Source organism: Suricata suricatta, chromosome 3 (genome assembly GCF_006229205.1).
Source record: "Suricata suricatta isolate VVHF042 chromosome 3, meerkat_22Aug2017_6uvM2_HiC, whole genome shotgun sequence".
Taxonomy (NCBI): Eukaryota; Metazoa; Chordata; class Mammalia; order Carnivora; family Herpestidae; genus Suricata; species Suricata suricatta.
This window is the reverse complement of record NC_043702.1, coordinates 17433270-17454815: the sequence shown is the minus strand read 5'-3', so window position 1 is coordinate 17454815 and position 21546 is coordinate 17433270. Positions and strand designations below refer to the sequence as shown.

General features: G+C 54.1%; 2 protein-coding genes across 8 annotated transcripts in view; both read left to right on the top strand.

Moving 5' to 3' along the window:
* The first annotated feature begins 496 nt into the window (after positions 1–496).
* On the top strand, positions 497–7600 carry DES (desmin). The gene is made up of 9 exons (XM_029933749.1): positions 497–1172; positions 2197–2257; positions 2375–2470; positions 2623–2784; positions 2963–3088; positions 3502–3722; positions 5234–5277; positions 6707–6789; positions 7007–7600. Exons 1-9 carry the CDS (start codon positions 589–591, stop codon positions 7046–7048), a joined length of 1419 nt encoding a protein of 472 aa, XP_029789609.1. The 5' UTR covers positions 497–588; the 3' UTR covers positions 7049–7600.
* A 6660-nt stretch (positions 7601–14260) lies between these two features.
* The window catches only part of SPEG (striated muscle enriched protein kinase), a 57507-nt gene continuing 50221 nt past the window's right edge, over positions 14261–21546 (top strand). For 2 of the 7 annotated variants that reach the window (XM_029933736.1, XM_029933748.1), the window contains exon 1: positions 14262–14711. In XM_029933736.1, coding sequence (XP_029789596.1) covers positions 14333–14711 — 379 coding nt within the window. In that variant the 5' untranslated portion in view covers positions 14262–14332. Of the gene's footprint in view, positions 14712–21546 lie in introns of all 7 variants that reach the window. The other 5 variants (XM_029933740.1, XM_029933738.1, XM_029933745.1 and 2 more) reach the window with 5 other exon arrangements.

Below are 21546 nucleotides of genomic sequence, written 5' to 3'. Positions count from 1 at the left end.
TGAGCCCTCCCCAACCTCTTTCACTTCTAGACAATCTTTAGGGGGAAAGGTGATTTTGAGCCTTTCTTGGGAACAGGCCTTGTTCCTTCATGCAATGACCCGAAGTCTCTCCTTAGAGCAAAAGGGACACCCTCAAACCAAGTGGAAGCCTCTTACCCACTCTCTCCTCTGACTACCCTCCCCCCAACCCCCCTACCTCTCAGGCACCCAAGGGCTGAAAGAGGCCTGCCTAGGGGTTCCGGACATGCTTGCTGCCCCGGTGAAGGGGTTGGCAGGCCTGCCCATCTTCTGCCTTCCTAGGTCCTCCGGCCAGTCCCACACCTCTTACGGGCCCCTTCCCACACGCCCAGGGGCGCAGGCCTCCTACGGGGGAGCCGGCCTCCCCGCCCCCACGCCAGCGGCCGCCTTTCCTGGCAGGACAGCGGGATCCTGCAGCTGTCAGGGGAGGGGCGGCGGGGGCTGATGTCAGGAGGGATACAAATAGTGCGGACGGCTCAGGGGCCCTATCTCCCCTCGACGCATCCACTCTCCGGCCGGCCGCCGCCCGCCGCCTCCTCCGTGCCGCCCAGCCTCGCCCGCGCCGCCACCATGAGCCAGGCCTACTCGTCCAGCCAGCTCACGTCCTCCTACCACCGCAGGTTCGGTGGGGCCGCTGGCTTCCCGCTCGGCTCCCCGCTGAGCTCGCCGGTGTTCCCGCGCGGGAGCTTCGGCACCAAGGGCTCCTCGAGCTCGGTGACGTCCCGCGTGTACCAGGTGTCGCGCACGTCGGGCGGGGCCGGGGGCCTGGGGGCGCTGCGGGCCAGCCGGCTGGGGGCCACCCGTGTGCCTTCCTCCTCCTCCTACGGCGCGGGCGAGCTGCTGGACTTCTCGCTGGCCGACGCCGTGAACCAGGAGTTCCTGACCACGCGCACCAACGAGAAGGTGGAGCTGCAGGAGCTCAACGACCGCTTCGCCAACTACATCGAGAAGGTGCGCTTCCTGGAGCAGCAGAACGCGGCGCTCGCCGCCGAGGTGAACCGGCTCAAGGGCCGAGAGCCGACCCGGGTGGCCGAGATCTACGAAGAGGAGCTGCGGGAGCTGCGGCGCCAGGTGGAGGTGCTCACCAACCAGCGCGCCCGCGTCGACGTCGAGCGCGACAACTTGCTGGACGACCTGCAGCGGCTCAAGGCCAAGTGAGGACCCGGCGCTCCCAGAGCCCCCGCTTTCTGGGCCTGGTTCCCGAGGCGAGGCCTGAGGGTTGGGGCGCAGCTGTCAGGACCCGCCTTTCCCCCAGGGCACCAGGGACTACTCTCCTTCTCCACTTCGGGGAGAGAGTCACCTACTGTGTCCTCCGAGGAGAGGCAGACTCCAGGTCTCTCCCTGGTGCTCTCACTGTGCGAAGGAGGAGTTTTCTTGGGGACAACGTGGGCTGCAAATGGGAGACCCTGGGCCCTGTGGACAGTCTCCTTGAAAGCATCTTAAGATGCTGGGGTGGTGTTGATGGGGGGCAGGCAGAAGAGTAGAGGGAGGAGGTCAGGCTTCAGTCAGAGGGAAAGGGGAGGGAGGGGAGGCTGATAGGAGACAAGGAAGATCTGGGACAGGCTGGGGAATCCAAGTGGCAGCTCTCAGCTCATCTGTAATGAAGAAGGGTCACAGGGGAGGGGGCTAAACAGCTGATCTTGGTCCTTGTGCCTGGCTGAGGCTGACACCTCACAAAGGGAATGGATAAGCTAGAGGAAAGGGGTGGGAGCTGGTTACAGCCCCCAGAAAGCTTGGAGGACCTTATGGTGGGCTTTGTCAGGCTTCCCGTAAGAAAAGGCAATGAGAACAGAGCAAGTACTCGTAGGTCCTGCTTCTGAGAGCTTAAGTGAGCAGAATCAGTGTCTTACCACGCGGACACAGACAATAATTGAGCGCCTGCATGGTGGAGGCTGGGGCTGGGAACCAGGAACATGGCGGCGGATAAAATAGACACAGTTCCTAATCCCAGGGAGGTCACAATCTGGTGGAGACATAGACTTCCGGGGTGTGGCTCTAGGGAAGAAATTGGGCCACTTCCTGTCCCCTCCCTGGGTGGGTGGGGCCTCTTGTCTCTACCCTCTAGCCAGGCCTCCTCACGGTGTCCTAAGCCCTATGCCCTGGGCAGTCCCCCCAAGCCATCTCTACAGCCTATTTTATCCCCACCAACTGTCGCTTTCTGTCTGCTGTTCCGGCCAGGCTGCAAGAGGAGATTCAGTTGAAAGAAGAAGCAGAGAACAATTTGGCTGCCTTCCGAGCGGTGAGCCCTCTTTGGTCCCCAAGTAGCCTTACCTTCCTGACCCCATGTGACCCCTGGTCTCCCTCCGCCCTGCCTGGGTTATCAGTGACCTTGTCCCTCTTGCTTGATCACTCCCAGGACGTGGATGCTGCTACTCTCGCTCGAATTGACCTGGAGCGCAGAATTGAATCTCTCAACGAGGAAATCGCGTTCCTTAAGAAAGTGCATGAGGAGGTATGTCCTCAGCCTTCCTCTTGAGGGTCTTTAGACCCTGGTGAGAGCAGCTGGAAGGGAAAGGGGGCAGTGCAAGGCTCTGGGAACAGGGTTGGGCGGGTGCTGTGTGGGTGAGGCTCGGTAGAGCACTGAAGCCCAGCTGTACCCTGCAGGAGATCCGAGAACTACAGGCCCAACTTCAGGAACAGCAAGTACAAGTGGAGATGGACATGTCCAAGCCAGACCTCACCGCTGCCCTCAGGGACATTCGGGCTCAGTATGAGACCATTGCGGCTAAGAACATCTCAGAAGCTGAGGAATGGTACAAGTCAAAGGTGGGCAGCCTGGCCAGGGGCTATGGCCCCTCCTTCTTCCTCCCCCCCCACCCCCCGTTTGGAGATGCTTCCTGTGCTCTATCCATGGGGAGGAGGGTGAGCCAGGGTCTCCATGCTCCCTTGTCCCTTGCCATCCCTACCTGCATTCTCCTCATCTCATGCCCCTCCCTACCCTTAGGTGTCTGACCTGACCCAGGCAGCCAACAAGAATAACGATGCCCTGCGCCAGGCCAAGCAGGAGATGATGGAGTACCGACACCAGATCCAGTCCTACACCTGTGAGATCGATGCCCTCAAGGGCACTGTGAGTCCCTGCCCAGCTTGCCGGGCCCAATCGTTCAGGTCTACAGCTCACACTCTCACTCTGTGACCTTGGTTCCCATCACATACCCTCTCTGGGCCTCTCTCTCTTTAAATCTACCACAGGGATGAAAACAGATGGGTGGATTCTCAATTGGACTCTCAGGAATTGTGGGGCTCCTACATGGGGGTGGAGAGGATGAACATTGATGCTTCCTTTTATCATTTCTGTTCTCTGGGTTTCTTTTTAAGACTTCACTTGAGTTTAGGGTCCCTTAGCTCGGAAGAATTTGCCAGCTCTTGGACCTGACCATCTGGGGTTGCGTCCTAGTTCTGAGACTGTGTCTCTCCCCATCCTGGGTCCCTAGTGCCCACCCCTACATGCCTGTACTTGACCTGGGCGTCCCTCTCCTGCAGAACGATTCCCTAATGAGGCAGATGCGGGAGCTGGAAGACCGCTTTGCTAGCGAGGCCAGTGGCTACCAAGACAACATTGCACGTCTGGAAGAAGAGATCCGGCACCTCAAGGATGAGATGGCCCGCCACCTACGCGAGTACCAGGACCTGCTCAATGTCAAGATGGCCCTAGATGTGGAGATCGCCACCTACCGAAAGCTGCTGGAGGGCGAGGAAAGCCGGTGAGGGGTGAGGCCGGGGCTGGTGGTGGGGTTCTGGGGAGTGCTGAGGCACCTGTTCCTGCCCTGGGAGGGGGGCTCAGGATCACCCTAGCAAGATCTGGAAATAATTTTATACACGAGGCCACCAAACCACTAATTGCAGAGAATTAACCAAGGCCACCTGGGTAAAAGTGATTTAATTAATGGCTTTTATAAAAAGAGAAACATAAGTATTCCCTCATCTACCTTCAGAATTAAGAACCAGCAGCATGAAACCATGTTCAGCCACCAGTAATAAAATATTACTGCCAGTCAAGGGAGAGATGAAAACAGAGTAAGGGATGATAAGGGAGAAAAGGGAAGGGGCAGATAGAGAGAAATGGAGAGCCTTGGACACAGGCTAAGAAGGAGAGTGCAGAGACTCGTGCCCTGAAGGTGCACAAGTGCACACACACATACACACGTGCACACACACTTGCGCACGCACACACACGCTCAAAGGACAAGACAGCATGACATGCTCAGAGCAACCTAACTCGTAGATACCGAAAATGACATATGACTAAAAGACAGTATGAGGGAAATTTCTGGAGTGATGGAAATGCTATACATCTTTTTTAAAATGTTTGTTTATTTGTTTATTTACTTGAGGGAGAGAGAGAGAGCACAAGTGGGAGGGGGGCAGAGAGGTGAGGAGAGAGAATCCCAAGTGGGCTCGTGGGGCTCAAGGTCACGAACCATAAGATTATGACCTGAGCTGAAATCAAGAGTTGGATGCTTAACTGAGTGAGCCACCCAGGCGCCCAAGAAATCAAGATATATCTTGATTTAGCCTGGTAGTTACATGGATGTAGACTGATCAAAACTCACCAAACTGTATACTAAAGATCTGTGCATTTCACTGTATGTAACTTAATCTCAACTTAAAACAGGTCAATTGCTCAAAAAAAAATGACACCTATTGATATTTATAAAAATGGTAATATCTAAGGTTTTAAAAAATCAGCAGACATGTTTAGATACATAGACTTACACATAGATTTCAGATTTCATAGAATTACATCTACATATAATAACCTTTTAACGTGGCTCAAGTTGTGTGGCATTCTCCCAGCACAAGGCATAAACGGGGATGGCATTTACCCTGGCACTTGTCCTCCCACGTGTGGGCTGGAGGTTTCCAGCCTGGCTGGGGGTAGGCATACATGAGGGTATTGCCCACGGCTGCTATTGATACACCCTGAAGCACCTGAAGAAGGAAATCCTGGTGAACTGGAGAGGGCAGTGGGGTTGGCGGTACTGATTTCAGGCCAGCAAGTCAGAGATGGAATGGGTGATCCTTCCAGAAGGAGATAGCTGTGCTGGAGCTTTGACCCCATGCCCTTAGTAGCATGACGGTGGGAGTGTTAAGGTCAGTGAGACAGGGACAGATGACAGTGGTCATTAGCTGGGACCTGGACAAGCTTTGATGGGGGTCACAGGGAGAGATGGGGGGTTCTAACCCTTTGGGGGCTTGGTCTCTCCCCTTTCAGGATCAACATCCCCATCCAGACCTTCTCTGCTCTCAACTTCCGAGGTGAGTGCTTGCTGGTTGGTGGATGCTGGGTGGCAGGGGCAGGAGTCTAGCATGGGCACTGCCTAAGGCCAGCCCAGAAAGGAGGATGGAGGCGTGGGGACAGGGCTGGGGTCCGGGAAAGAGAAAGGGGGCTGCTGCAGGTGGGTGGGGAAGTTTAGGGAGAGGCACCTTTTAACAGAGAGATGTTTTCAATATGCCCAACCTCTGAAGGGACCAGGGGTGTCCTTGGGGGTCTGGCAGCAGAAGCATCTAGAACCATACACCCTACTACAAGGCACCCACCAGCCACTGTCTGTGTGGAAAATTGCCAAGCATCCCTTACCACTTCCACCCCTACCCCCAGCTGTGTGTTGTACACCTCCAGTTTGCTGGAGCAAGATGTTGGATGCATGTTTAAAACAACGAAGCCAAACCTTAGCAAAGCCAAACAATTAAAAGAACGAGCTCCTAGGGCATTCTGCCATTCTGACATTAGGAATATGCAGATCGAGTGGCTTTCCAACCCCAGAGAGCAGAAAAACACGCTATAATGATACATTAGGAAAGCAAGTCAGAGTCCTTGGCAGCATCGCCTTTCCTAGATCAAACCTTTTATATCTTCGACGTTCTTTTCCATCGGGAAAAATACATGCAGGGCTCCATCAAGTTACAGCGTTTATCACTGGTTGGCTGCTCGCTAAGGAGATTCATGAACACCAAACTCATAATACCCAGGACCTAAATTTGACCCGCCCTATAAAATTCAGAACCTCTTTTTTCAGTTGGTAGTTGATGCAGACAGCCAAGGGTAAGCCTTGCAACTGAAGCTGCTTAAGGCTTTTTCAAATCAATGGTTCTGTTGCCATGATGGTGCAAGTATCACTGTTACTATTTCACAGTGAAGAAACTGAGGCACAGAGAGGCAAGTGATTGGCCGCCGGTATAATGGATCAGTAGCTGACTTCTGCCTGTGTCTCTTTCATTAAGACATGGTTGACTCAACTGGAGTCTGAAAGGGGGCTGGGTACCATGAGGTCCTCTAAAAGAGTGTGTTGATGCTGGCTTTGGGGTTCTTTCAGGGTACAAATTCATGTGTTGGAGCTGAGGGGTTAGAGAGAAAGGAAAAAGGTACCCGAGAAATGGAAATGTTGGGTGGCCTGGGGCCTCAGGGGTCCCCCACCCTCCAAAATCAGCCCACAGCTGGAGCACCTGTGTTGGCTCCTGAGCCCATCTCAGCCGTGGGATTGGCCCCAGCATCTGCAGAGCCACCTGCTGGATGCTGGGCTCAAGGACAGGTTATAAAGTCTTGCTAAAGAAGTAACAGACCCATCTTGAAGGGGTAGGCGACCTCTGGGCTCCATCGCATGGAGCCAGGGATGGACTCCTAGTCCCTGGAGTGGCCCAGGCCTGGATTTGGCCAGGCTCGAGTACGTGGTTGAATCTATTGCAGAAACAAGCCCTGAGCAAAGGGGTTCTGAGGTCCATACCAAGAAGACAGTGATGATCAAGACCATCGAAACCCGGGATGGGGAGGTGAGTCATCGGCCTGGTCCCCTTACCCATGGGGGAGGGGGGCTGTGGGGTGTGCTTGTGAAGCTGTTGGCAAGGTGTCTCCCACCAGTTGTGCTGGTTTGAGCCTCTGCCTGGAGGGAGAGGGGTTCCTGCTGCACCAGAGTTGGGGGGCAGCCCAGGATTGGGGCTCCATTCTCCTGCCAACACTGGTTTGCCCGGGGCTTCTCTTCTTCCCCAGGTCGTCAGTGAGGCCACACAGCAGCAACACGAGGTGCTCTAAAGCCAGAGACCCCTCTGCCATCAGAGACCATCCTCGCCCCTGTCCTCACTGCCTCTTGAAGCCAGCCTCCCTCCATCCCAGGTCACCACACCCAGCCACAGTGCTCCTCTCACAGCCTCTGACCCCTGCTCACTGACCACTGCTCATGGCCCCTCCAGGGGACAGGGCTGACCCCTGCCCAGGCATAGGCAGCCCCAGCTGTGTGAGTCCTGGATGTTGAAAATGAGAGAGCCTGGCTCTTGGCTGCCCTCAGGGTGTGCCAGGCAGGGCCAGGATGGAGCCAAGGCAGAGCAGTGCCCCCGCCCCTCTTACCTCTGTGACCTCAGGCTCTAGCCCCTGGCTTTGGAGAGGGCTCCAGAGCAAGGTGTTGGAGCCCCACGTCATCAGGATGGAACCTATGGACCTCCCTACCCCCTACTTCCTAGCCTGGGTCAGAGAGAAAGGGCAGCCTCCCCAGCGAGCCGGGCAGGTGACTGGGAGACTAGCCCCTGTGGGAATGGGGGCTTGAAACTTCCCCCCCCCCCGGCCCCTTCCTTTCCCACAGTGGGCTTAGAAAGCAGGGGCTGCAAGAGGGAACCCCCGAAGGTGCCAGATGTGGGAGCAGGAGATTTGGAAGGAGAGAGGGTGGGAGAGATGCTGGAGAGGAGAGGAGAGGAGAGAGGCGGAGAGCGGTCTCAGGCAGGGGGAGGGGTCCCCCCTCCACGCCTGCCCCTCCCCTGCAGCAGGGGCTCTGGACAGAAACAATAAAAAGAGAAGCACAAGCCTAGCACATGCCTGGCTGTGTTGGCTGCCTGCTTACCTGTGGGAGCCCCTGGGGCCCTGGTATGCTGCCCCTTGAGATGGAATGTGTGCTGCCCTCCTGCCCAGTCAGACTGTCCCCTGAGGCCTGTCACCCCTGCTGTTCCCAGAACCTCCCAGCCTTGTTGTGTGTAGTGAATGGTGGAGGGGGGTTGGGCAGGGAACTTTTTTTTAGGGAACCTTGAATACCTGCTGTTAGGTCCCATTTCCTGAACTGCCCCCCTTGGGCCCCCTGCCCCAAGGATACCCGCTGCTGCTCTTTCTGAAGGACTCAGACTGGCCCTGAAGTAGGACTCTCCTCTTCCCTTCCCCTGCCTGAGCACCTGCTATGAACAAGGGCTGATTCAGGAACAAAAACAATGTTAAGGAAAATGGAAAGCTTTATCTTGGTCTTGGAGAAGAAGACCCAGCGCTCTAAAGATGTCAATTTATCCTACATTAATCTATAATTTCAATGCAATGCAATCTGAAAATACCAAAGGGAAATTTGGGGACAATTTGGCAAGTGTAGGAGAGGTGGGGTGTAAGACATGAAAAAGGATTAGGAAGTCCTAGAATAAAATATTAACACAGACGCATGAAAGGTTTCTGTGGAGAAAACTTAAATATTCAATATATAGGCTTGGGGGTCATTGGGTAGCCATTGGGGCAGGAATGAAGCCTGTTTCTTTTTACTCCTTCCAAAACATTCCAGATGGATCTAAGATTTAGGAAGCCTGATGGATCCATAGAGTCCTCAACCTTCAAATTAGAACTCACAAATTTAAGAGATTACTCTTTATTTTTTTTAATTTTTATTTTTTTTAATTACTCTTATTTTTTTATTTAAAAAAAGGTTTTTTTAATGTTTTATTTATTTTTTGAGACAGAGACAGAGCATGAGCGGGGAGGGGCAGAGAGAGAGAGAGACACACAGAATCAGAAGCAAGCTCCAGGCTCTGAGCTGCCAGCACAGAGCCTGACGTAGGGCTTGAACCCACGAACGTGAGATCATGAACTGAGCCTAAGTCGGAAGCTTAACCGACTGAGCCACTCAGGTGCCCCAAGAGATTACTCTTTATAAGAAAGGGGAATAGGGTAGAGATCACAAACATGGTAAACTCAGCAGGGGGAAAGAAACAAACCTAATAGGGTTCCAGACCTAAGGTCTCTAGTCTGACGTTGTTAACTGGCTGTTTCCAGAAACTTCTAAAGCTTTTCTGGTGTCTCTGTCATTCTCCCTCTCCACGGATGCCACCCTCCCTCACGTGTTACCTCTTACCTCTGGGCTGTGTAGCCCCTCCCTATAAGAAGGCCACATTCTCCTTTGTATCCTTCATCTTTGCCCTGGGAGCACCGGGGGCACCCCCCAGGTCCCCAGCCTCTGCCACGGGTGACTCATGGTCATTTCTTTCCCTCTAGTGATCTAGTGGAATGAACCCTGCGGACCCTATAACTACCCCAATCAACCCGAAATGAAATTAGGAGTAGCATTTACAGTGTCCTCACCCTGGGATACAGGAGGAGGGGTGGGTGAGGGGCTTCTCATCCTTGAACCTGGTGGGGACCCTGGAATCTGAGTTAGTCTCTCTGTGAGAGACAGACTTGGGTGAGGCTGGGTTCAGGCAGATAAGAGATAGTGTGTGTATTTGTAATTTCAGGAGCCTCTCAGCAATTTCTTCTTTCCCCTAAATGAGCACGTTCACTCATCTACCCCACAAAGGCTAAAGGGACATATAGGTCAGGGAAGGTCTTAGAGGTACCCCCTATCCTCCAAAAAAATGTATCAGTGTAGACTAGTCATTAAAGTGGAGAGAGTCTAGGCATCTTAGACTCTCATAGGCAGACCTCAGGTCCCTGAGGCAGTGACCCCCACAACACAGTAGTCCCCTCCCAGCCTCCCCCACCACCTTGATGAGCAGTCATCAAGCTCTGCTTGAATATCCCCGCTGTCAGAGAACACACTACCTCCTTGGGGGCCCCTGCTAGCGGTGGGGCGCTCTGCAAGTCAGAAAGCCCTCCTCCTGGCACACTTCTGTCTCGGGTAACTACTACCCACCTGTCCTCAGAGAAGAGAGAAGGCTCGGACCCACCCTGTGTCCCCAGTGGGGAAGCATTCTCTGAGCAGAGCCTTCCTGGGTCTAGCAGTCTTCTGATTCAGGGCGCCTTCCTGGCTCAATCAGTAGAACGTCTGGCTCTTGATCTTGGGGTTGTGACTTCGAGCCTCACGTTGGGTGTAGAGATTACTTAAAAATAAAATCTTTAAAAAATGACAGAAAAATCCTAGGTAGAAATCCTCTGGTTCTAAGTCCTCTGCTTTGCCTGCCCCCTTGGGAGTCGGACAGTGATACGGGTACTCTAGGGCAGGGGACATGGACATGGCACTCGCAAAGAATGGGCGAAATAAGCCAAGAAAAAGATCCGGGTTTCATGTGGTCATCCATACGTGCCCCATCACCTCCACGGAAAAACCTCTCCCTGTTCCTTGGGACACTGGTGTCTTCTCCAGTAAGACTCTGAACATCATGAAATAAGAAAGCTCTAGGAGGACTGACTACCTTCACATAAAACCGAGGGGACCCTTTCTAGACCAACTCAGACCCCGCCTGAGAGGTGAGGTAGGAAGGACTGTGAAGACAAATATGTCCCTGAGCCAGGAATGAGGGCTCAGAGGACACTGTCCTGCTCCCTCTGTCTGCTCTGACTACACTCCTCCCCCTGCCCCCCAGACGGCACCTTCTACCCACTTACCCCTCCCTCTCCCTCCTCTCACCTGGTGGCCCAGGACACTTATGCAAATACATCAATGACATCTGGTTCAGCACTCGAATGTCAGCTAACCAAGGTGGAAGGGGGGGTTCATCATTTTACTTACCACGGTTCTCCGGGTGCCCGGGAGAGTGCTTGCTCCATTGAAGGTGCTCATTAAATATTTAAGTACTTGTTGAATGAATACCCACGGAGCACTTTTATTTACTTTTCTCTAGATTAAATATTTACTGGGAAGGCAGATGGCCCCCACTTCATTCACTGATCCAACCAACATCTGCTGACCTTTTGCCTTGTGCCAGGCACATGGTGCATCATGATGTCCCAGAGGAAACTCCCCATGGCCCAGAGAGGTGGGGAGACCTGCCAAGGTCGCACAGCATATCCATGGCACAGGAGGACCAGGCTCCAGCTCCTTGGCCTCCAGAGTCCAGATCTCTTTCCATGACAGCATAGGCTTGTGATCACAAGGCAGGGCAGACTGGCAGCACACACCCAGCCCAGCGCCAGGCCGCAGAGCACTATGGGGTCCATTCTGAGGGACAGATGAGCACCTTGCAGCCAGCTGCCCTGGGTCGTGGGCCTGGCCAGAACCTGATGGCCTCTGATGGTCAAGGCTAGTACGGACTCCTCCAGGAGAGGGCGCCAGTGACTCACACGGGCCTGTGCCCTCCCTACCCAGGCCCACACACCCCTGAGCACACATCAATGAATGCCCCACTTCAGGACATTCTGCCAAGAGATACACAAGCCATGTTCCAGGCCCTGCGCCAGGCCCTTTTAAATAGTTAATATTCATTTTAATATTTAATATAATAATTTAAAGCCATCACAACAACCTAAGTCAGATCATGTAATTCCTCAGCTCAAAAGCCTCTGAGATGACTTCCTGTTTTCACTAAGAATAAAAATGCCATGGCCTACAAGATGCGGGCTATCTGGCCGCTCCTATCCAACTGAACTCATGTCCCTCTACCCTCCCTACCACTCCCTCCAGCCCCACTGGTCCCCTGGCTCTTCTTGGAGCCTCCCGGGGACATTCCACCCTCTGCCCAAGGTGTCCTATCCAGAAATCCACCTTTTGTTTCCTCACTCCTTAAAGATTGGCTCAATTATTCCCAGCCAGGCTCCAGCCACCCTATTTGAAAGTGCAAGCCCCACCACACTTGCATCCCCCTTGCTCTGCTCCGTTTCCCCCACAGGGCAGGAATCCTCGTCTCTTCTGTCCACTGCTGTATCCCTACTGCCCAGAACAATGCCAGGCACAGAGTAGGGCCTCAAAAATGCTTTCTGAAGGAACAAATAAATCCTGAATTGGGCTACCCCATTTTATAGATGAAGAAGCTGACGCTTTATGATGTTAAGTGACTTACTCAAGAACACACAGTTCATTTATTCAACCAACGAACAACCCAGCCAACATTTACAGACCACCTAACTGTATGCATTCTGAGCCGATTGTTGAGGTCTAGTGCTAGGTGGCTTTGGATTACTGGATTTTTAAAACAGTCTTTAGTTCTTTGTTCTTTTTTTTTTTTAATGTTTATTTTTGAGAAAGAGAGAGCACAAGATGGGGAGCAGCAGAGAGAGAGGGCAGCTGGCAGCACAGAGCCCGATGCTGGGCTCGAACTCACGAAGCGAGGGGTAAGATCATGACCTGAGCTGAAGGGGACACTTAACCGAGGGAGCCACCCAGGCGCCTCTCTAGTTCTTTGTTCTTGATGTTGCATCTGCTTGTGAAGCTCCCCCCACACTTTCCTTTTAGAATCACATTTATGTTTAAGACTTTGTTATCAATGGCTTCCAGGGATTGGTGGGGGGGATGTGGTTGACCACAAAGGGGATATTCAGGGAAATATTTAGGGTGATGTTCTGTATGGTCCTGAGGTAGAGGATGCACAATTCTGTGCATTTGTCAAAACTGGAAGAACTGAACAGCACAAAGAGCAAGCTCTAATGCATGCAAACAACAAAGAAATTTCATTCCTCAAGGCCCTTAATCCCTGTGAACATAATTCAGTGCTTAAATTGTCTCTTCTGTACCCTCTTTATTCACATGCACAAGCACACTGTGACTTTGGTCTTTCCGAGTGCAGGTGGTGGGTGAGGTGACATTGAGAGTAACTTTCTGCATCTCAGAATGACTCAGGGCTCCTTCTCGGGCTCCTCTCTGCCCTCCCCGGCTTCACTCCTCGGGGCTCAAGTTCAGGCCTAGGTCTGAACTTTTGTTTCCCTTTTTATTTTGAGATAACTGTAGATTCAGACGAGGTTACAGGAAACAATACGGACAGGTACTTCACTGGGCTTTCCCCAATGGTTCCATCTCACATAACTACAGTACAATATCACAACCAGGAAATTGCCATTAGTCCACTTGTCTTCTTGAGATTTTACCAGTTTTCCATGCACTCATTAGCGTGTGTGTGTGTGCGCACGCGCAATTTTATCACATACGTAGATTTATGTGGCTACCCCAGTCAGCATATGGGAATGTTCCATCGCAAAAGTCTCACTTGAACTTACAAAAGTGGTGATATCCTATCTTGATGTTTGTCAAAGGGTAACGCTTAGAATCGTCTGAGTCACCTGGGCCACTCCTTATGTGTGCAGATTCCTGGACCCTCCCAGCACCCTTTATGCACCTTTGTCTCTGGGGGTGGGGACTGAGAGTCTGTACTTTCAAGGGGTGTCATTCTTTGAGAACCACCCTATCACCAGCCTCCAACGGTCCCATGATCTCCAATTCACCCTGCGCACCTGGCTGCCAAGAGGGATCCTTCTAAAACACAGCTCTGACCACGTTCTCCTGCTGCTTACCACCCTCCAGAGGCGCCCCACAGTCATCAGGATACAGACCTTAGCGAGCAAAACTACCACCCCACTGACCGCACCCCACTGCAGGTCAATGTCTCCAAACTCCTCTGACTCTTAGAACATGGCATCTCCTTTCATCATGCTCTGATTTAGGTCATGCCATTCCCTCTGCCTGGAATGTCCTTCCACCCTTCTCTGCCTGGTGCAACCCTTCTTCAACTATGCATTTTTACAGAGGAGGACTTGGGGGTTGAGAGAGCTTCAGTACAGCCCAGCAAGTTGGGACCCGACCAGCTGGGAGCCTGAATCCGTTGACTCCCAGCTCCTGAGCTTACTGTCTGCAGGGCTGGCATGGAGGCTGGGGGGTGGGGTGGGGAGCACTGGTCCTTCTTCCTGGCTGTCTACTCACCTCCACTCAGGCCTGCTTCCCCATCTGCCACTCAGACAGGTCATCCAGGACCTCCTCTCCCTCTGCCCCCAGCTGGGAACGAGCAGCCTGAGGGGAGGGCAATGAGTTGAGCCCCGGGGTAATCCGACTCCAGACTCCTGGGTGGGCTGGGGGGCGGGCGCACCATGAGGGATAGGACCTGGAACAAGTCCTCAGGGCCCCTTTTAAGCAGACGTTGGAGATAGGGGCTCCTGGAGAGAGGGAAGGAGCAGTCGGGAGTCCAAGTCCCCTCCTCTGCTGCCCCCTCCCTCCACTGCTCCCTCGCAACCCGAGCCGGGGGGCCTAAAAATAGCCCCCGAGGCGCAACCGGCAGGCCGCCCCGGTGACCTTCTGGGTAACACAGGCCGAAGGCGGGCGGGCAGCAGGAAGGCAGGGCGCCGGCCCCCCAGGACTCATCTCCCAGGGCACCATCCCCCCGGGGTGCCCCCCATAGCCGTCCGGTTCCAGCGTCACCCTCAGCGCAGTTCACAGAGGCCATGCAGAAAGCCCGGGGCACGCGAGGCGGGGACACGGGCATGAGGGCACCCCCCAGCCCCGGGGTGCCCCCGAAGCGAGCCAAGGTGGGGGCCGGCAGAGGGACGGTGGCCGGGGCGCCCATCTTCCTGCGGCCCCTGAAGGACGCGGCGGTGTTGGCGGGCAGCGACGTGAGGCTGCGGGTGGCGGTGAGCGGGACGCCCCAGCCCAGCCTCAGCTGGTTCCGGGACGGGCAGCCCCTGCCCCCGCCGGCCCTTGAACCCAGCTGCCTGTGGCTGCGGCGCTGCGGGGCACAGGACGCCGGCGTGTACAGCTGCAGGGCCCAGAACGAGCGGGGCCAGGCCTCCTGTGAGGCTGTTCTCACGGTGCTGGAGGTTGGAGGTAATGGGGAGCGGGGGTGGCTGGTGGGGTGGGGTGCTCAGAGCCGGACAAGGACTGCCGGGCCACGTGGGCAGGTCCCGGTTCACCCAGCCCTCTTCCCAGGTGCTCTCGCTTTTCTCCACTGGGCTGGCCCAGAAGTGTCCATCAAGAGGAAAGTGTGTGTTGGGGGCAAAGGGGTGTCAGAGTAGAGGGGTTTCCCCACAGGGAGATCAGAGGTCAAGGGTCAGCATTTGGTAAGCAAAACCTGAGCCCCACTCAGGCCGCTCTGGCACTTACATAGCGAAAGCCCTCCTAGTTTCCTGTAAACAGAGTCCTCCTGGGAAAAGATCATATTCATCAGCTCACATAACGTAGACTTGGGACACCTTACAGGGGTGCACATGTCTGAAAGAGGAGTGGGCTTCCCCCAACCCACGGCAATGTTAAGGGATGGGTCAGAGCTCCTCACAGTCCGTTGCTAGGGGATGTTGGTGGGATCAGCACCAGGCTAATTAGAAGAAGCCAGTGGGTAGACAATTATGAATAGGGTGCAGGGTATCCGGAAGTGAAGCTGGGCCTAGGGGCTCCCCAGTGTGCGGGGAGGTGGAGAGTTCACCTGCAAAGGTGTGCACGCACATGGGCATGTGCGGGCCATGGAGGGGTCTGGTGGTACAAGCAGTTGAGCCATGGAGGGTTGTGGAATTGGTATGGAAAAGCCAATAGGCCATGTCTACCTGAGGTTCAAAGGTCATGGAAGGGGGGTGCCCAGGTCTGTGCTTGAGTCCCTGCCCATGTTGGGGTAGAGTGCCAGGCTCGTGCGTGAAGGGACAGATGCTGATCTGAGGCAGAAAGGACGGGACCGAGGTTGGGCCTGGCACTCAGGGGTCCTGCTGGGGCTGGTGTGGGGGCCAGGCCAGGGCAGACTCTCCTTGGGTCAGTGTTTGGGTTTCCTTTTCAACTTTCTCTGCCCCTAAGTCAGCCGGTTCTTCTTCAGGCTGCAGACAGAATGAGAATTCTGGGGGTGTAGGCTGCAGCTGGGGAGGTGGCAAAGAACTTGAAGATCCCTGAGTGTGTCCCAGGCATCTTCTGGAGGGCATTCTCGCTCCCGCTGGGTAATGTTGTGTAGGGGTACATCCTCGGGCAGGCCCGAGGAGGGGGCACAAGGATGGAGGGCCTCAGTAGCTGGCCCGCAGTGACAGCATGTCGGAAGATGCAGCTGGGGCTCAGCCTCCCTCTCTCAGCATCCCCCCTCCCTCCTGCGTGCCACCCTGCTCACCCCCACAGTCTTCACCGACTGGTTCCTCGGACTTCCTGTGGCCAAACCTGGGACCAAGAGGGTCAAGGCTGGCTTCTCTTGAGTGGCCTTAAACTTGGGCAGGTGCAGGAGTCACAGAAAAAGACCCATCCTGGCAGTGCTCGGAGGTGGGGAAGGATCGGGGTCCTTGGGGATCTGGTCCCCTCAGGGCAAAGGGGACTGAAAACAGAACATAAATCGAAGGGCATGATAGTTATTGGTGAGAAGATAGCCTGGGGGAGAGAGATTTTAGGGAAGGGAAAGAAAGCACTGAGGAGTGCCATGTTTGTTTAGAGTGGAAATGTCCACAGAGAACAGCAGCTCCAAACATTTCCTTTTGCAGGTGAGGCCCCTGTCGTCCAGAGCGGAGAAAGATCTGCCAGACAACATATTGCTGGTTCTGGCTGTCCCAGAATTAAGAACCCATTCCTCCTTGTTTCCACTTTGGGGGCTTTTTACCACTCAGGGAGTTCTGGAAGTAGGGGAGAGAAAGAGAAAAAGAGGGCAGCCGTCCATTGTATGGAGAGTAGTCCAGGCCTTCTGAGAGCCTCTGGGGGCCTGGGTGGCTCAGTCGGTTAAGTGTCCCACTTCGGCCAGGTCCTGATCTCATAGCTCAAGGTGGGGCTCTGTGCTGACAGCCTGGAGCCTGGAGCCGGCTTCGGATTCTGTGCCTCCTTCTCTCTCTGTGCCCCTCCCCTGCTTGTGCTCTGTCTCTTTCTCTCTCAAAAGTAAATAAACATTAAAAAATAATATTTAAAAAAAGAGAGAGAGAGAAGATCCTCCTAGCCTGCTCTGGTCTCCCAAAATGGAGAGAAGGACGGTGCTAGAGTCCCCTGCAAGATGTGTTTCCTCAGTCCCTCTATAAGCTGGTAGCATGGCTGGCAGGGCTGAATGGTGGCGGGGCATATCTAGACAGAGGCCAGGTGGATGGTCTCCCGGCTGTGCTGGTGGAACAGCACGTTTGAGGAGCATGAGGTAGGAAAGGACCCTAGGTGCTGTGGGGACTGGACTTGGGGCCTTTTGAACAGTTATCTTAAAACAGAAAGAGGACTGGGCTGCAGCAAGTCATAAGTCACATTTGAGAACTTTTTCATACAGGTGAAATCTTTACCCCAAGACCAGGCTTATTTATGTATTTGTGTATGTATGTATTTATGTATGTATGTATGTATGTATGTATGAGAGGCAGAGGGAGAGACAGAGAGAAGCTTAAGTAGGCTCCATATTCAGCACAGAGCCCCATGCAGGGCTTGACCTCACAACCCTGGGATCGGGACCTAAGCTGAAATCAAGAGTCGACGCTCAACTGACTGAGCTGCCCGGGCACCCCTACCCCAAGACCAGTCTTATGATTATTATCAATGGGTAATAATTCTTAGCAGTAATTTGTCGTGTTATGAATAGCGACACACTACTGCGCGGCAGGTGACACATCATCATATCTGTTGATATATAATTTAAGTCCCATAGTAACCCTGGGGGAGCTGGTGGAGAGGATTAAATGACACGCCTTGTACCAATAGAAGGTGGCTGAGCCAGGTTGGAGGCGGGGGTCTGACTCACTGCAAAGAACTAGGTACTTGACGACTGCGCCCCTTCCACATGATTTGGGGGAGGGCAGGGCTTTGCTTGGTGATGGTAGAGGACTGACTTCCTCCTCCTCCTCCTATTGCCCACCCCCATCCCCCGCCAGTCCCTGCAGTTACAGGTCCTGGTCAGGGGCAGTCGGGCCTGCAGCTCCGCATTGCTCAGACTTACTCATGGAAAATTTTTCTTGGTGGGCATCGACAGCAGGAGGACTTCAGGGTTCTCGAGGAAGCCCAGCCAGGACCTGGCTGTGGAAGGAGGCAGTTTCCTGGCTGGGATGGCTGTCTGGCTCCGGAAGACAGGGTGATACTAAGGCTCTTGGCACTCCTCCTGAGATGTTAGCTCAATGATGGAGGGATATTGGCATGGCTTGGAGAGTCCGGGGCCTAGAGAAGACAAGTGGGCCGCAGGCTGGAGAGTTTGGAGGATGGGACACAAGAGGGTGGGATTTGGGGTGTGGAAATGAGGAAAGAATAGGACTAGGGAAGATGGCAGACATACAGGCTACCTGTAGAATCCTTAGCCTGTGGACAGCACCCTTTATCATTTTCTTATTCAATCTTCTAAACACAGATTACTGTTGTGCTGGTGACACATATAAAGAAAACTGGGGTTCCAAGAGGGAATTGGAGAAGTGGGAGAGCCAGACCTGAAAACCAGGTCTTTGGGTTCAGGTCCCCATTGCCTGTCCCCAGGAAGAGGAGCGTGGGAAGACTAAGGCAAGGATCTATCATCATTAACCCAGCCTTCTCCCAACCATATCCCCAAAGCCATCTTCTGGCCCAGTCTCCAAGATAGGTGGGCATTCTCTTTCATGACTGGGCTGCGGAGCTATGTGCAAATCAAGTGACCAGAACAACAAGCGCCACCCTCAAAGCTTGGGACATGTGTGGTTGGAGGCGGAGGCGGAAAGGGCAAGGGGTGAGGAGGAGAAGGCACAGCTGAGAGGAGGGGCAAGCTGACAGTGCTTACCCTGTTAGCTGCATGTTGCATAGCCAGGGTCTGGAAGACAAGCTAGGGACTTGAGGGCATGGAGAGGAGAGGTTAGAGACAGGGAGGGAGGGCTTGCTCAGGCAAGAAAAAGGGAGGAATACACCAGAGCCTGTGTTGAGGAATATTCTGCAGTTCTCTTTTTCACCAGTAATTTGGAACGTCTGGATGAAAAGCCAGGAGGAAACTAGTATGGAGATGGGAAAGGGTGGGGAGAGTGTGGCCATCCATTCATGCCCAGGCCTCATCAGGAAGGGGAGGAGGAACCAGAGTGGGGCAGCAGTGAGGAGCCCTGGGATAAAAGAGACACAAGAGCAGCAGAGAAGCCCCAAAGTAGCTGAAGCCCATGCAGGAGAACTTTCCTGAAGCCAGGGCAGGCTCTCCCAGGAAGATAGTAAGTGGAACTTGAAACGGCCACTTCTCCAGCTATTTCTTAGAAAAGGGTCTTGGGTCTGGACCAAGGAGGGAGGAAGGCTCGATGAATGAGCTGTTCCAGGAAGATTTACCATCGCTGTCCCCACCATTCCCAGCTCCGCCCTCCCTGCTCCTTGTATCTAGTGTCTATTGTGGGTCAGGCACCGTTTCAGGTGCTTGGGCTACATGAGAGGAGGGGAACCCTCCCAAGTTCCTAACCTAGAGATTACATCCTAGTGAGGGGAGATAGACAATATGCAACTAACAGAATAAGTAAAAACGTTATAGTATATCAGAAATGCAGAACAGGGCAAGCAAAAGGAGGGAAGGGAGAAACTGGACCTCCCAGGCAGGAAAGAGAAAAGACAAGGAGGAGGGGAGTAGGTGCGTCTGGCTCTAAGGAGGGTCCATGTGAGAGATCAGGCATGGCATGATGAGTTGGGCTTTCTCTGGAAGGGGAAATGCTAGCAGTGTGGAAATTAGAAGTCTGTGTTTGTGGAAAAGGCAGAGGGGCACACCTGCCCAGGGGAAGGGGAAAATGGGGCAATCTAGGGCCAGCTGGGGGAGTCCCACCCTGCAAGCATGCCCCAGGCCAGCCCTGTGGGGGTGAGCAGTGCAGACCCAGAACAGGAACACAGAATCCCACAGGCCTGTCCTCGGCCCAGCTGTCCCGTCACTCACGCCCGCTGCCCATTGGTTATTTTTGCTATGGAATGTGCCAGCCCCTCGGATTCTCCTGGGGAACAGGGGCTCAAGTTACCCCCTCTCCTCACTCAGCTTCCCCATCTGTGAGTGGGTGTGTTGGGGGGGTGGGCAGGGAAAGCGCCTATGGGTGTCCGGAGTCCTCTGACTGGAAGCGATATGGACGCATACATGTATGCTCTCAGGGGACAGCCCCATGCACATACCTGTATGTGCAACATTTGCATTTGGGGTGTGGGAAGCATGACTACCTGTGTGCACCCACGATGTATAAGACATGACTTTAAAAAAAAAAAGGCAGGCTGAACAAAACTCATCAGTTGGCTCTGTATTTATTTTGGACTCCCGTTTTGAAGAAATAAAGTTAGGGATGCCTGGGTGGTTCACTCTGTTAAGTGTCCGACTTCAGCTCAGGTTTTGATCTCACAGTTCATGGGTTTGAGCCCTGCGTCAGGCTCTGTGCTGACAGCTGGGAACCTGGAGCCTGCTTCGGATTCTGTGTCTCGCTCTCTCTCTGCCCTTCCCCAGCTCACTCTCTCTCTCTCTCTCTCTCTCTCTCTCTCAGAAATAAATAAACATTAAAAAAAATAGAAAGAAAGTTAGGAAACATACTGACTTATTAGCATGTGAGGCTCTATGGCATAGTGGCAACTCAGTCACAGTGCTTGGATTAGAATCCTGGCTCTCCCAATTATTGGTTGTGTGACCTTGGGCAAACAACCTCTCGCTGCCTCAGTCTTGCACCCTCATTGTAAAGATTAAATGTATTGATTCATATAAAAGCGCTTAGCACAATGCTCAGTACATACTAAGCATGCAGTGATTGTTAATGAGAATGACTTTGTAGTCACAGCTCAGAAACCAGGAATGGCACTACGTGTGTATGCTGGGGTGGGGATTTGGATCTCGAGGACAGGGGTGACACAGAACCTGTATGGCTTTGGCTAAGTGACAGGACTTCTCTGAGCGTTAGTCACTTGTCAGTTAAACAGAGCCTGCTAAATGTCCATAAGGGGTTGCTGTCAATGAGGTAACATTTATAAAGTGCCTGGCACTTAGTAATTGCTTAAGAAAGTTATGATGATTGTTGGTGGGGGGTAGGGTTGAGTTTTGTGTAGGTAGGATGTGCACGGTTATGAATGGGAGAAGGACAAAGAACGGCTGGTGGGTACACTCACCTGTGAATGAGAAGGTGGGTCCAATTTGTGAATAATAGTATCTCTGGGCACTTTTAGCTGGTGTGTGTGTGTGTGTGTGTGTGTGTGTCTGTGTGTGTGTGTGCGCGCGCGTGGGTGCGAGGGGCTAGGGACAGAGTACCTACCATCAAGAAACTCTAGGGCCTTCTTTGACTCTCCTGAGGAGCCTGAGGGTTTTGACAGTGTAGGTCCATGGCAGCGCAGAGCCGCCATCCACCAGAGCTTTTGCCCTGTGTGTGACCTAGGCGCCCCCGCCCGGGCGCCGTGGCCCTGCGGCGTGCTCCCGCGGTGACGAGTTCGGTACTGCCTGGCACAGCCGAGTGTGCGCATGTTTGTGGAGTGAGCAAGCCGAGATGCGGCTGACCTTCCAGAGCGGCCCCGCGGGACGCGAGTCGGGGTGGCATGGAGACCGCGTCAGGCTTCCAATGAGAGGGTGGCCCGAACTCTCAGCGGGGCCGCCGCACCCCATTCTGTGCCTCAGTTTCCCTATGTGCCCAGGCGCCAGGAGGCAGGTGCGGGGTGGGGGTGTCCCGAGGCAGGTGAGCGCCTCCCGGGGGGACTCAGGGGAGCAGGCCTGGGAAGGGGGTCCGGGTGGGGTGCAGGCTGGCGGGAGAGGGGCGGGCTCTGGACGCCGCCGCCGCCGCCGCCGCCGCCGCCTCCTTCCCCCCGCCCG

Excerpts from the sequence above, each read along its gene's own strand:
- DES (XM_029933749.1), top strand. The coding sequence starts at position 589 with ATGAGCCAGGCCTACTCGTCCAGCCAGCTCACGTCCTCCTACCACCGC. Across the intron at positions 2,471-2,622 it reads TTAAGAAAGTGCATGAGGAG|GAGATCCGAGAACTACAGGC; the intron begins GTATGTCCTCAG and ends TGTACCCTGCAG. Across the intron at positions 5,278-6,706 it reads CTCTGCTCTCAACTTCCGAG|AAACAAGCCCTGAGCAAAGG; the intron begins GTGAGTGCTTGC and ends AATCTATTGCAG.